General features: G+C 37.4%; 1 protein-coding gene across 20 annotated transcripts in view; it reads left to right on the top strand.

The window, feature by feature from the left end:
* PARD3 (par-3 family cell polarity regulator) overlaps positions 1 to 15,027 on the top strand; it is a 651,514-nt gene that overhangs the window by 308,532 nt on the left and 327,955 nt on the right. For 14 of the 20 annotated variants that reach the window (XM_047740429.1, XM_047740437.1, XM_047740433.1 and 11 more), the window contains one exon: positions 13,341 to 13,472. The exons of the other annotated variants lie outside the window; for them this stretch is intronic. In XM_047740429.1, coding sequence (XP_047596385.1) covers positions 13,341 to 13,472 — 132 coding nt within the window. The remainder of the gene's footprint in view (positions 1 to 13,340; positions 13,473 to 15,027) is intronic. 20 annotated transcript variants of the gene reach the window in all.

The raw sequence follows: 15,027 nt of genomic DNA, 5'->3' as shown, positions 1-15,027 counted from the left end.
CATTTCTGCCCCTTTTTTGAGGAATTCTTTGTGTTCGTCTATTTTCTCTAATCCTTGTGTTTGATATTATTATTATTGAGGATTTATATATTTGGCCGCCTTCTTGATATTTTATGTGCATTAGTGACAGCAGAGTAAATAAAGATATAGTTGGACTATAATCCAAAGACCAAAATAAATATCCATAAGACTATACTGATACTAATAAATGACTAAATAAAAAGTGAATGGGGGAAAAAAGGGACAAATTTTCTTACAGAATTCTAAATAGTAGAAGTAATATGTCCCCCTCCAGAAGGTGGGGATCTTAATTCCCCTCTTCTTGAGGATTGGCTGTACTTAATACTTGTTTCCTAAGAAGAGAGGAGGGAATGTGAAAAATACTAACTTTATAGTGGAGAAGTGACAGACTTACCTTAACCAAGTGACCAAGGTTAATATCACTAATGATAAGTCATGGTGATATCGAGCCCTTGAAATGGTACAATGGCATGGGCATTTCACCTCAGTGGAGTTTTCCCCAGAACTCATAACTCCAGTTTAATCGTAAGGAATCTCAAGACAAACCAAAACTGAGGGACATTCTATGAGGTACCTCACCAGTATTCTTCAAGAATATTGTGGTCATAAAAAAAATTAGGAAAGACTGAAAAACTGTCCCAGGTCAGAGGAGATTAAGGGGATGTGAGGATTTAATACAATTTGGGATCCTGGCATGAAACAAGGGCATTAGTGGGGGTTGGGGGGAACAGATGGATTGCAAATACATCTGTTAGTGTAGTTAATAGTATTGTATCAGTGTTGATTTCTTAGTTTGGACAACTATACCAACGTTATGTAAGATGTTAACATTGGAGGAAGTTGGGTGAAGAGTGGGTAGGAACTCTGTACTATTTTCACAACTTTTCAGTAAATCTAAATTTTTTCCATCCCAAGAAGTTCTTTAAAACCCAGCTTTCCAAGGCACATTGTGTCACCCACATTTTGGGCTGAGAATTAGAGATGGCAGTTCAGGCACAGGTGCCTGGTATGTGTGGAACCAGGACTCAGCCACAGGTCTCTGTGAACCCTTGAGCATACCTGGTCATTGTCAGAGATGTATTTTTCTCTTTGGAAATGAGTTCTTTTTTAAAAAAAAGGTTTTATTTATTTACTTGACAGACAGAGATCACAAGTAGGCAGAGAGGCAGGCAGAGAGAGAGGGGGAAGCAGGCTCCCCACTGAGCAGAGAACGGGATTCAGGGCTTGATCCTAGGACCTTGAGATCATGACCTGAACCAAAGGCAGAGGCTTAACCCACTGAACCACCCAAGCGCCCATGGAAATGAGTTCTAATGAAAGCTTTTCAACTAATTTTATTACTACTGATTGATGGTTGGTAGCCTTCCCTGTGACAGGACTGAATTTGAGAAATAATTACCAGTCTGACACCCGCTGCATTCTCATGGCTGGGTACTCCCACTTGTGTCTTTAATTTTTGTCGAGTCATCCTGCTGCAACAGCTGTTTTGTTGTCCCTTTATTCAAATTGTTAAGGTTTTGAGGGGGAGACAGAAGAGGGTTTCAACAAGAAGTACTCCAAATTTTCTGGAATCATGTTTTCTAAAGTTATGATTTTTCAGTTATCATTCAGGGAGAAAAATAGATTCCTTGAAAATTAATATCCAGCTTAGAGAACATGATTTTTCTGCTGATAGGTAGGAGAGAAGGACTTAATTCTTTAGAAGTTTGAGCTATCAATTTCTTTATGGTAAATGCTTTTTGTGTGGAGATGGAATTCTCCAGAAAAGTCATTATGATGTATGAGGAGCATAAATAGGATGGGATTTTGGTAAGTAAAAATATTTTTTCTTTGTTTTCAAAAATCTGTGGAGATGATTTACCTGAGGAGGCAATTTCACAAGTAAGGGGAAAACGTTAAGAAAGTCAAATCGTTGACTGTACCTAGGGATTTGCACAGAAATTACTCAGTTGTTTTGTTAATCTACTCAGTTCATTGAAGTTATGATTGTGCACCGAAAAATATAAGAAGGGAGTGCTAATATTTACATTGGCAGGCTAGTTACATATGGTGCAAGTATCTTGATTTTTCAAGTTTTAGTGATTTCTTTGAATATATATATTGCTTTTAAATTAACATGAAGAACATTTAGGTAAATATAAAAAATTCATGTTGCACATTTGATAATGTGTAAGATTGTAGATATTTTGGGATTAGGCAGCTACTCTAAGTATTTTACTTTCTCCCTTTCATTCCCTGGCATCTGTTCCCTTCTTCTCTTGGTGTTGTACAAATTGCTCCTGATGCAAAATGCTATTGTTATTTATAATTTTAGTTTGGTGATACAAACGTTTAGAGGTACATGTTTTTGAAAGAAAACGAAATGTGGATAGGTATTTCTTGCTGTCAAAATAAGAAATATGTAGCACTTTCTAAAATGTTTTAAAATTGTTTTAGATTTAAATTTGTTTTTCAGAGTCAAGCAGCATTAGTCAAATGTTGCTCTTCATTTTTATTGTAGTTTTGGAAAATGAGCCAGGCTCTTCAAAATGTAACCTGACCTGAAATATTTATATTTTATTTTGTTCTTATACACTTGCCTTTGTTGAAAGAGCAGGGTAGGGACGCCTGGGTGGCTCCATCTTCAACTTGGGTCATGATCCCAGGATCCCAGGATCCTGGGATCGAGCCCGTATGGGGCTCCCTGCTCGGCAGGAGGCCTGCTTCTCCCTCTCCCACTCCCCCTGCTTGTGTTCTCTCTCTCACTGTGTCTCTCTCTGTCAAATTAAAAAAAAAAAAATCTTAAAAAAAAAAAAAGAACGGTAAAAAATGGTGGTCTCTTTTCTCCATTCTTTATACTTGTGATTGTGGAATGCCTATGGCCATATGGCATTTGGGTGACGTTTTTGTTTTGTTTTTTTTTTGTTTTTGAGAGAGAGAGAGGGAGAGAATATGAATCCTAAGCAGGTTTCACACCCAGGGCAGAGCTGAATGGGGCTCTGTCCCACAATCCTGAGATCATGAGTTGAGATTAAGAGTTTGGCGCTTAACTGACTGGGCCGCCAAGGTGCCCCAGTCATGTTGGTTTTTATGAAGTACTGTGCAAGAAATAAAATGGGAACGCCTATTATCACTGCTTCCCTTGTAGTTATTTTCCTTAGTTCCTCAGAATCCAGATGGGGATAATGTTTTTGTAATTTGAAAAATACTGAACTATCCTTCCAGGCTACATTCTCCTTATACTCTTACTGATATTTTCAAAGGATAAAGGAGATAATCCCAGTTATACCTGGAAAGAGATTGTTTTAAAACCATTTAAATTTAAAAAAAAAAAAAGATTTATTTGAGAGAGAGAGAGAAGGAGGGAATGTGTACGTGCACACATGTGCACGCCTGAGCATGTAGGGGCAGGGGTGGAGAGGGAGAGAATCCTCAGACCGACTCCCTGCGGAGTGTGGAGCCCGACGTGGGGCTCTGTCTTGAGATCTGTGGGATCACAACCTGAGCTGAAACCAAGAGTTGGTCATATAGGGATTGAGCCACCCAGGTGCCCCAATTTAAAACCATTTTAAAGCAAACATTTTACTCCTAATTATTCCTGAGACTAGGCCGTGTTTATCAGGGAGCCAACCATCCCTCATGTAAATATAATTTGTGATACAAGATTATATATTGGCTTTGCCCTAGTTTATGTACAAGAACTCAAGGGATACTTTTCTGTTGGGAGGGGGTCATTTTGTGGGAATGGGTGGATCTCAGAAATTACCACCGTTAACAGGTAAACCATGGTTCCTGGTTAGGTCTCATGAGGGTTAGAATTCATTACTCAGACACTGGGCATTGAAATGGGTAGATACAACCCTGGGAACTGGTTACTCACCCTCATCTCCACAGAACGTTCGTTGCAACTTCTCTTAACCTGTGTTTCTTTTTTTTAAATGGTAAGAGGTTAAGCTGGATATTCTCTCACTTTTCTCCTTCCAGATTTAAAAATCTGTATCTAAAGTTTTTCATGGTATTCTGAACTGTTGAGATGGATTAAAAACAACGGAAGAAATAGGTTCAAATAAATAGCCTGAATGAGGCTGAGTTTTGCTGATCTCTTTCCTCTTAGATATCCTTGTCTGCTCCATGACCAGTTCTGGTGGCTTCAGAGAAATTTGTGCCCTCATGGTCACCTCTGGAAATGTCACGGCCTTTGTAAGTTGGCCTGAATCTCTGTGAGATATTTGGCCGACTGGTTTTCATATCGGATCCCTTAATGTTGATACCCAATGCAGGTCTGTGCTCTGGGGGTTATTTTTCTTATTTGATGTTACAGCAGTTACTGAGTTACTGGTCAGTTGCAAGTTGTGAGTAAAACTAAAATGTTATACTTCTGGTTTTGTCAGCATAACAACCAGAAGGATTTGCTCCGTGACAGGAAACTTACTTGTAAACTAATCATAATTTTCAAATGTGTACTTTCTGTAGCGTTCCAAACAAGAATTTTTTCCCCTGGCATATTCAGCATTCTTTTTTTTTTTTTTTAAGAATTTATTTATTTGACAGACAGAGATCACAAGTAGGCAGAGAGGCAGGCAGAGAGAGAGAGAAGGAAGCAGGCCCCCTGCCGAGCAGAGAGCCCAATACGGGACTCGATCCCAGAACCCTGAGATCATGACCTGAGCCGAAGGCAGAGGCTTAAACCACTGAGCCACCCAGGTGCCCCCATATTCAGCATTCTTGAGTGTCCCACTGATCTAAATGGAATTCCGTGATCTAGAAGCTACTGAACACATGTTGTAAAGACTGGCAAAGACAGATTTTTCAGGTCAGAATGAATTTTAAGAACTATGTACCTTTAATATTTCAAAGGGAAAAAAACTTGTAAAATTTGATGTACATTATAGGAGTTTTGATTTTGTACATTAATAAAAATAAAATCTGCTTGGATAAGTCATTTTCAAGTTTTGCTGCTAATTCTTCAAAATTTAACTTAGTTTAGAATGGAAAAATAGAGTTGTAAAAATAAATTATGTGTTAATGAAATTTGAGCTACAGAGGTACTCTAATGTTTGGACATTCAAAAATCTCTGCATTTTGATTTTTTCATTTTTTAATTTTTAAAAAGTTACAATATCAGTATAATCAATGTCTCATCACAAATTGTACCACACCTTAGTAGACTATCACTAATGATATGTAGCCTACTAATAGAATTTTGACAGAAATGTATGGATGTTTGAATTTCCTCTTTGTCTTGTCATAGTTCTGTTCAGGAGTAAGAACAGATTTGTAGATACGGACTCCTTCTTTTACCTCTTTAGCCCTTTCATTAATGAATAAGAATGTGGAAGAAAGCAATTATCCAAAAGGAGAGTAGGAGATATCTATCTATCTACCCACCTACCAGTATTTACACTTAACTTATATATGCAGGAATTATAGAGTATGGGCTTAGCTAATATGGGGATGAATTTCCTTGACCTCAGATCAATAACACAGAGCGCATTTCATGTAGGATATTGGTCACCATGGATATCAAATAAAGTTCATTATACAGCCATGTGTCTAGGATAAGTGGTGATAATACTGTGTTTGGAATAAAACCCTCTGTTTCTTTATTTAAAAAAGTATATTAATAGGCATGTAGTTGGTTTAAATGGACAGGGATGGCCAAACCTTCTGCCTTCATTTACAGGTTGGTTATTGAATATGTAATTTTTTTGTGTGAGTTTATTCCCAATCCCATGTCTCTCTCTCTCTTTTTTTTCTTTCTCATTTATTAACTAGAGGACGATTTGAAGGTCAGAAAAATACATTGATAAAAATCCTATTTACAGACCATTTTATGGTTGTTTTCTTCTGCTACGCGTTAGCCTTGGCCTTGCTTCCAAGGTCATGCTCTGATATAGCCATCAGGAAGCACACAAGGTAAACTCTGGGTATAGAGACCGGAATGGGTCTGTTACATTGACCCAACAATGTGATTACTGGTAATTTTAGCAAGCTTTATGTAATTAAAAAAAAAAATTCTAAGCCATCATTACTAATTTCATGTCAGTCTTATAATTTCAGGTTAGACATCCTGAAAATAGTTTCTTTGGTGTCTGTGTATCATTTCTTAGGGAAATGATAACACAGAAAATTGAGTTCTCTTTGACTAGGATTGCTGAGTTGAAAAATAATTGTAAACTTAAAATCTGAAAACTGCACGGGAATATTTGAAACCATAGGATGCTTCTATAGAGGGTACAAAAGTTAAATTTATATGCACTGAACGTTCAGTATGTCAAAATGACACAATTCCTAATGGTTTTTAAAAAGGTGTTTGGAATTTTTGCATTGAAAAAAGGTAGAGCTGTAGTTGGGTTTATTAAACTAACATAGAAATATCTGGTACTTCTGTAACGTTCATGAAATATTCCTATATTTCTGCAACATAAGGATGTAGGCTTGCCAAGGAATCTGACCATCAGCTATGTAGCTGTTTCTGAGAGATAAAGCTTTGGAGTTTCAGCTTAGTATGAAAGGAATAAGCTCCTATCCCAAGGCACTGGGTGGGTTCTGTGTGGTTTCTTTTTATTGAATTGTAATTGGCTTGGGGAAGAGTGATGGGGGAGAGAGGACAGTTACTTTCCCTATCCTGAAAGAGATTTACTGCATAACTAGGGTACTGCTACCAGGAGCAGAAAATTAATATGCATTTCTCAGCCTGGGTGGCTTTTTGACACCTGATGATATGGCAGTACATTTAGATGATAAGGAAAATCCCTGATCACAGCAGGAACATCTGTTTTTTTCTGGCAAGAGGGAAAGCAAAGCTGAATGGCTGTTTGGGACAGCCTCATGAGTGAAGGATTAAAATTGTAATTAAAAAATAAAAGAGTAATTCCTTATGGTATTTTTCTTATAAAAATTGTTAGATAAAGTAGTAGTGGCTTTATATAATAGATTATTTCTTGTCATTAGCAAATTTAATAATCATTTGGATTTTGCATATTGGTACTACTGACAGATTTTTGTAAGTCTAATGAAAAAGATTTCTGTTTTTACTTGGAAGTTTACCAGTATACAGAATGGAGGCATTAATTTGATCATAGAATGAAATAGATTTAAAGTCACATTCTCCAGTTTTTTTTTTTTTTTAATAAATGCAGCTCTGACTTGTTACAAAAATATTAATGGCAAAGATTTTTGTTGGCTTGTTTTTTTTTTTTTTTTCTTTAGGTTAGAAAGTATAGGTTTTTAAAATATATTTAACTTAAAAATGTTCACTTTTTTTGTAGCTAATGATAGTCTGATCCATTAAAAATGTAGATAATCTGCATAGATATATTAAGACTACCATTTTTTTTTTGTCATTGTTGTTTATACATCTACAGACATTCCTTTCTTTCAAAAACAAATGAAGGAAATGCCTTCATACTTCATCTTTAAAATTTTTTTAACTTTTATTTCTTATTTAAAAAATGGGAACATAGGAATGCAAACTCACAAATGAACTAACAGAAAATTCTTTTCAAAAATAAATTAACATATATAATTTGGAAGAAAAAAAGCAGTATGTTTATCAATATGTCCTGTCAGGCACTTCTACTCAAAGTTCACATAGGTAATAAGTTTAGGTTCATTGCTAATCAGAATCAATGAGTTTGGGAATGTTTTGAGAAATGCTCATCAGATCTTTTGGAGTTCAGATATTTCAGTGTCAGTGCAGTGCTTATAATGAGTTTGTATTTTTTTTTAATATTTTATTTATTTATTTGACAGAGAGAGAGAGAGAGAGAGATCACAAGTAGTCAGAGAGGCAGACAGAGAGAAAGGGGGGAAGCAGGGTCCCTGCTGAGCAGAGAGCCCCATGTGGGGCTCGATCCCAGGACCCTGAGATCATGACCTGAGCCGAAGGCAGAGGCTTAACCCACTGAGCCACCCAGGCGCCCCGAGTTTGTATTTTTTTAAGAATTCTTTTTTGTGTTTATTATTATGATCTCTCATAGCTTCTTATTCTATTAAGTACATTAAATATTTGCTGGGTACCTACTTTCCAAAAGGCTCAGTGAAGGACATCATGGATAGGGGTAGGAAGATGGTCCTTTCTCCAAAGCTTACAATGTAGTTGGGTTTGCTAGAGGATATGGCATTTATTTATTTTTAAAAAATTTTTTTCATTTAAACTAAGTTAATTAACATATGATATATTATTGGTTTCAGAGGTGGAGGTCAGTGATTCATCAGTCTGATATAATACCCAGTGCTCATTACATCACATGTCCTGCTTAATGTCTGTCACCCAGTTACCCCTTCCCCCCACCTACCTCCCCTCCAGTTTGTTTCCTATGATCAAGAGTCTCTTACGCTTTATTTCCCTCTCTGATTTCATCATTTTATTTTTCCCTCTCTTTCTCCTATGATCCTTTGTTATGTTTCTTAAATTCCCCCTATAAGTGAGATCAAATGATAATTTTCTTTTTCTGATTGACTTATCTCGCTTGTCATAATACCCTCCAGTTCCATCCATGTCGTTGCAAATGGCGAGATTTCCTTCTTGATGGCTTAGTAATATTCCATTATTACATATACACACACACACACACACACACACACACACACACTCACCACCCACACCCACATCATCTTTATCCATTTATCTATTGGTGGACATCTGGGCTCTTTCCATAGTTTGGCTGTTGTGGACATCGCTGTGTAAATATTGGGGCACAGGTGCCCCTTCAGATCACCAAATTTAAGACTACTATGTTTCTAAAATCATTTACACCAAAATAAATATTTTTAAGCTGAAAATAGTATGTACTTTATACATTTCAATTGGAAATCATGAATATCCAAGTATGTATTGTAAAGGAGAAATCATATTGCATGTTATGGTGTTTGCTGATATACTCATAAATATAGAATCACAACTTTATAGGACTCCAGTCTTCGTATGAACTTTGGATCAAACTCAGGATTGCGAAGAAGAACATGAGTGCAATGCGAGTAGTACCTGCATGATGCTGTCCACAAACTAAAGTATATATTGCATAGTGATTCCTAATACATTTTAGAAATTCTTCGCTTTCTTGACAGTGACCAAGATTACTTCATCTGGGCTTCTCATACATTATAAATTAATGCATGATTTCATTATTGACATTACCATAACAATATTGAATTAGGAAAACTTTTTTGGTATGAGGGGTTAATTTTATTTTTGTTACCTATTAACTACTCAAAGTTGATTCTGTAAATATAAAATTGAATTTTTCGGGTGGAGTTCAAGAGGACAGGTTTTTTTTTTTTTAAATCTATAGCTCTTTTCTCCTTTAATCTGATTACTTTGTGATGGCCTGAAACATGAATTACATGTCATAATTGATGAAAATGGAGAAATGTCACACTGCTTTTTAGATGCATTTGGAAGTAATCACATTATCCACAGACCTTGTATATTGTAGGTGTGACATTAAATTGAAATAGGCATAAAACAGTTACACATCTTGTATAAATCTGAAAGTACAATTATTATATTTCAGTGAAAATGCATTTCACTGATGCTTATCATGATGCCTTTTGAAAGCATTCCCTTGTTAATTTTTAAAACAACTTATAGAAGTGTTCTTTAAAAATTCTGGGTATCTGAACCATGTGAAAATAGGAAATACAATACATATTGAAGAAAAAACCCTCCATGTTGGTATAGGCCACTGAGCTAAGTGCTTGAGTTTGGAGGTGAATGGTGATCTTCTCCCTCGGTTTTGCTGGAATAGTGGAAATAGCAATTTAAAAAATTAACTAAATTATAAGTCAGAACTATTATTAGAAGTAAAGTTAGAAGATAGTGGTAACAAAAATCATGACATGCTGATGTCTGTTGAAAGTCTGAGAATCTTTCTTAGAGAAAGTAGCAATTGCATTGGGTGTTGAAACATGGGACATGATCTTACGAGAAGAAATGGTGTTGGAGTCTAGGCTCCAAAAGAGCTTAAGTGAAGGTGAAGAGGCGTGTGGCACATTGAGTGTGATTGTGCACAGGTTCCTCCGGGTTAGCTGCGGTGTCTGTCCCATGGGTGATGTGCTCCAGCGTACTTCTTTTTTTTTTTTTTAAGATTTTAGTTATATATTTGACAGAGAGACAGTGAGAGAGGGAACACAAGCAGGGGGAGTGGGCGTGGGAAAGCAGGCTTCCTGCCTAGCAGGGAGCCCGATGTGGGGCTCGATCCAAGAACCCTGGGATCATGACCCAAGTCTAAGGCAGATGGTTCACGACTGAGCCTCCAGGCGCCCCTCCAGCGCACATTTTAGTACAGTCGTCTGTGGGAGGTGGCAGAGAACATTGCTGGAGAGGTTAAGGCTGGGGTCATCCTCGGGTTCGAAGGCTGCTGTACTGGCTTCAGATGAGAGATTGGGTCGAAAGAGGTACAGAGCATGACGGTTGTTTTTCAGGACGCACCGGAATTGATAGAGTAAGCGAGTTTCATTTTGGATCTGTTGATTTGGAGGTATTTTGGGGGATGGCCGATTGGAAATTTAGATCCTGAATTCAGTGCCTAGAAGTTGTCAGGAGGGAGGGGTTGGCTGAGGAGACAGGAGTGAGCAGGCCGTAGGCCATAGATAAACTATTAAGGGCCATTGCAGGCAAGAAAAAGAATGGTGGAGATTCAAAAGGAATCAAGAGAACATACCACTCACAGCCTGGATTTGTAGATACCAAGGAAAGTGAGCATTTTGTGTCTCCTGGTCTCTTCATTTTCAGGATCCGCTTTTCCCTTCGTAAGTTGTATTTCGTCCCTGTCTGAACACCCAGCTCACTGTCCACTCTTCACTAACAGTTCCAGTGTCCGTTGGTTATCTTTGCCTGAACGAGTTATTTCATTAGGAGCTGAAGGCGGTGATTTTTCTAAATCTCTTCATTATTCTGTTGGCTCTACATGGCGTTCTTCTGAAAAGACGAGCTTCCCCTCCTTGACTGGCACTGTCGGTTTCCCGGAAATACAGTTCTTGGTGAAAAGGCAGAACAGATTTTTAATACCTTGTGTTCTGTTATTCATTTTTCAAAGTAGAGTTGATGCAGTAATCACCTCTAATGGTGGAAAATGAATAGAGAAGCCAGATCCTCATTCACTGGGAGCAGCCCCAAGATCGTGGCATAAAAACTGTACTTGTGTCTCTCCGCGCTCCCAGTCCTTCCTCCCTTCATGGACATTGAAGATTCTGCCCTTAATACATTTATCTACCCTTTATGACTAATTTGAGTTTCTTGTCAGTAAATCAGCTAATTTTGCTTTGTTCTCAAGTTTCCACGCAGCAGTTTTAAGGCAGAGCTCCTAGTATTTTGAGATACAGGCTTTGGTTTCTTCTGTTGCTTTATTCTTTTCCTTTGTCTGTGTCCTTTGCTTATGTTCCCATTTCCATGTTCCTGCAGTCAAGGTCAGTCCCTAATTCCTGGGTGTGGAGAAGCATCGTAATCTTAGTGTTTTCCTTGTGCTGGAGGTTATGTGCTCTGTTAACAGCTTTCTTGAGCTGCGGTAATTGGACATGTGTAGAGGTTTCCTAGTAAAAATATTTGCTGCTAATGTTTAATTCTGTCGAGGTTTTAGTTTATTATCTAGGTATACTAAGAAGAAAACTTTCTAAGTTTCATACTGAAGTTTATATTGATAAATATTTACAGATCTAAAAATATTTTCTGTGCACCACAATAGATCTGTAAATATTTACAGATCTAAAAATATTTTCTGTGCACCACAATAGCATAGGTTCAGGACTATCGATTCATTTTGAAGCTTTTTTCTCTCTGATGGAATTCATGAAGGAGCAGAAAACAGAATCTTGGTCTATTGCTACGGTCTGTGCAATGCAAACCTATTACATGATACTTTTTTGTTTCTCTGTATTTGCTGCTCAGATGGTTTAAGAATTGAAGAATAAGAAGCAGTCATGTGTATAATTATACAGCCGGATTATCCTTAACAAAGTTATTAAGGAGAATGTTTTGGTCCTTCACTTAAGTGGGGAACTGATGTCAGTGGGTTGAAGTGAGGGTAACATTTTAAATTTGTCCTTGTAGAAAATATTTAGATTTATGTGTTGAGCTAGAATGTTTGACTTCTCTGCCTTATCCTAGCCTTCTCATTTCTCTTCAGGACATTAAAATTAGGTTTTGCAGCCCAAAAGCCATAGCAGATTGTTGTATGTTATTATTTCAAAGAAATATCCAGTAACATTTGATGGCTTTGGGATGTATTTTTTTTTAAAGATTTTATTTATTTATTTGACAGCTAGAGATCATAAGTAGGCAGAGAGGCAGGCAGAGAGAGAGGAAGAGAAGCAGGCTCCCTGCTGAGCGGAGAGCCCGATGTGGAGCTTGATCCTAGGACCCCGGGATCATGACCGGAGCCGAAGGCAGAGGCTTTAACCCACTGAGCCACCCAGGCTCCCCGGGATGTATTTCTTTTTAAAAGGTTTTATTTATTTCTTTGAGAAAGAGATTGGAGAATGAGTAGAAGGAGAAGTAGATAGAGAAGTAGACTCCCTTTAGAGCAGGGAACCCAACACGGGGCTCGATCTCAGGACCCTGGGATCATGACTTGAGCCAAAGGCAAACTTGCTTAAGCAACTGAGCCACCCAGGCACCTGCTTTGGAACATACTAAATAAATTTTTATCAACTAACTAGGTTTTTATGTAAAGACTTCACTTGCCATAAGCATGTTGGGGCGAGCAGTTATGTATCTATTATGTACCATGTATTGGGATAGATTAATTTTTTTCTTTATTTGATATTTGAATTAATGTTTCAACTAACCCATGAAGTAGCTAACAGAACAGTCTAGAGGTCTAGAGGTCTTAAGTCTCTTGCCCAAAATCACACAACTATAAAGATGTAAATAAAGAGCAAATTCCTTAATCTTTCTTATTTTAAACATTTTTGGTGAATTATAGAAAATATCTCACAATATTATTATAAGACTAGAAAAAAGAGGAAAAGAGAACATCCCATGATTGAGAGAGAACAACAGTCTTGTAGAGAAATACTTTTCGTTTTCTGGTGCATGTAACTGGCCTGCGGAGATCCATTTGGGAGGGAGTGCAGGGAAAATGGTTTCGTCTCCTGTACTCATATGTGTGTGGCTGCCTTCTAGCTCTAGTCATTATACCCCCTTCCCCTGGATGGATGACTGAATTCATGAGGCCTAATCTGGGTGAAATGTCCTCAGTTAGCTATTTTGTATAGATTTGGGGAAAATATTTTAAGTCTGCAAAATCATTTTTCTGCTACTTTTGAAAGACCAAGCGCATCGTTCATTTGCAAGGTCTGTTTTTTTACAAGACACTTTTTTGTTTCTTTTTGAATAGAAAGATGAAAACTATAGAAGCCTTCCACGGGATGCTAGTAACTGGTCTCACCAGTTTCAGAGAGACAATGCTCGCTCATCTCTGAGTGCCAGTCACCCAATGGTGGACAGGTGGCTGGAGAAGCAAGAACAGGTAACATAAATTAATCCTTCTACACATGTCATTGGTGTAACTTCCTAGCTCATACTCTGAAAGATGTTTCTCTCCATCACTGTGATGATTAAAGGTCAATTATTCTAACAGACTTCAAGTAAGTACCAGGCTTTCTGTCAGTTTGTCTAATACGAGTACAGACAGTTTCTGCGGCGGTCCCAGATCAAAGGTTTTTCATAAGCAGTTATGAATATTTGTTGTGGATTCTGGAGTATCCTGCCTTAAGAGCTTGTTACGTTGCCGAGGCACAGACATTTGGCAGTGAACAGTACAGTTTATGAGTAGACTTTCAAGACCACTTATAGGTTCTTCTCTCTATTGATGGGGATCAAGTCAGAGGACCTGAAGAGGCAAATTATAATGTTCTATCTTACCTGACTTCACTCTGCAGGAGAAATCCATGCGATAGTATTATTTCAGAATTTACCTGATTTTGTCGGGTTTGGGGACTTTCCCTTTCATAAATGTCGAGGAACTGTTAGAGGTTTGTAAGTTTTTAGAGGTGCTTAGTTTACTCCACAGGGTTGGCCATCTACCATTCATGAAATCAGAATCGTTTACCACTCAGTGTAAGTAACTGGTTTGTGTCCTGGGAAAAACAACTGTTTGCAAACTTGTTACGTCACTGGTAGTGAAGCCTTCACTGCATGAAGACTAAGGATTTATTTGGTAAGTTTTGATATATAAAAAACAAATTCTTCCAGAGGTGTTGTTTAAAGTCTGAATTGTTTATTGTTAGTCACAGTGTTTTCTTTGTAGTGGAAATTCTAGGATTTTCTTTGTAGTTTTAAACAGTTTTTGTATTAAAAACACACTTCTCTCCTTACTTTGTCACTTATTTTCTTTAAAAAGCTCATTTAAAATGGAAGGTTAACGAGTGTACTCAGAGAATGTTTTTGTTTTCTGTACCGGTAATTTCTAAAATTATCAACAATTCTATTGCCTGGGTATTGGAATAGTTGTTTTTCAGTTTAGATTCATGATGTCAGTGGAAAGAAATCCTAAATGTTTTACTTAATTCATCTTAGTTTGTGTTTTATAGCATAAACCTCCTAAAATAATTTTGTGTGTTGGGGGTGTTAGAATATGAAACAATAAAAAAGGACAGTTTGCCTTTGATACCATGGATGCTATCACAAACATACTGATTTTTATCATATCATAAATGTTACAATACATTAGAAGCATTGTGTGATGGAAATAATTTTAAATGATAAAAAAACCATGGAGTCCTACCTAGGAAAAACATTTTCTCAAAATAATGCAGATTTTAAACTCTTTGGTGGTATTATTACCATTTCGAAGTGAATATTTTTTTTCAAAGATTTTTATTTATTTATTTGACAGACAGAAATCACAAGTAGGCAGAGAGATTGGAGGAAGCAGGCTCCCCGCTGAGCAGAGAGCCCGATGTGGGGCTCGATCCCAGGACCCTGGGATCATGACCTGAGCCAAAGGCAGAGGCTTTAACCCACTGAGCCACCCAGGCGCCCCAGAACTTCCCTTAAGTTTTATAAATACCCAGGCGCCCCTC

Source organism: Lutra lutra, chromosome 8 (genome assembly GCF_902655055.1).
Source record: "Lutra lutra chromosome 8, mLutLut1.2, whole genome shotgun sequence".
NCBI lineage: Eukaryota > Metazoa > Chordata > Mammalia > Carnivora > Mustelidae > Lutra > Lutra lutra.
This window is presented reverse-complemented; position numbering and strand designations above follow the sequence as displayed.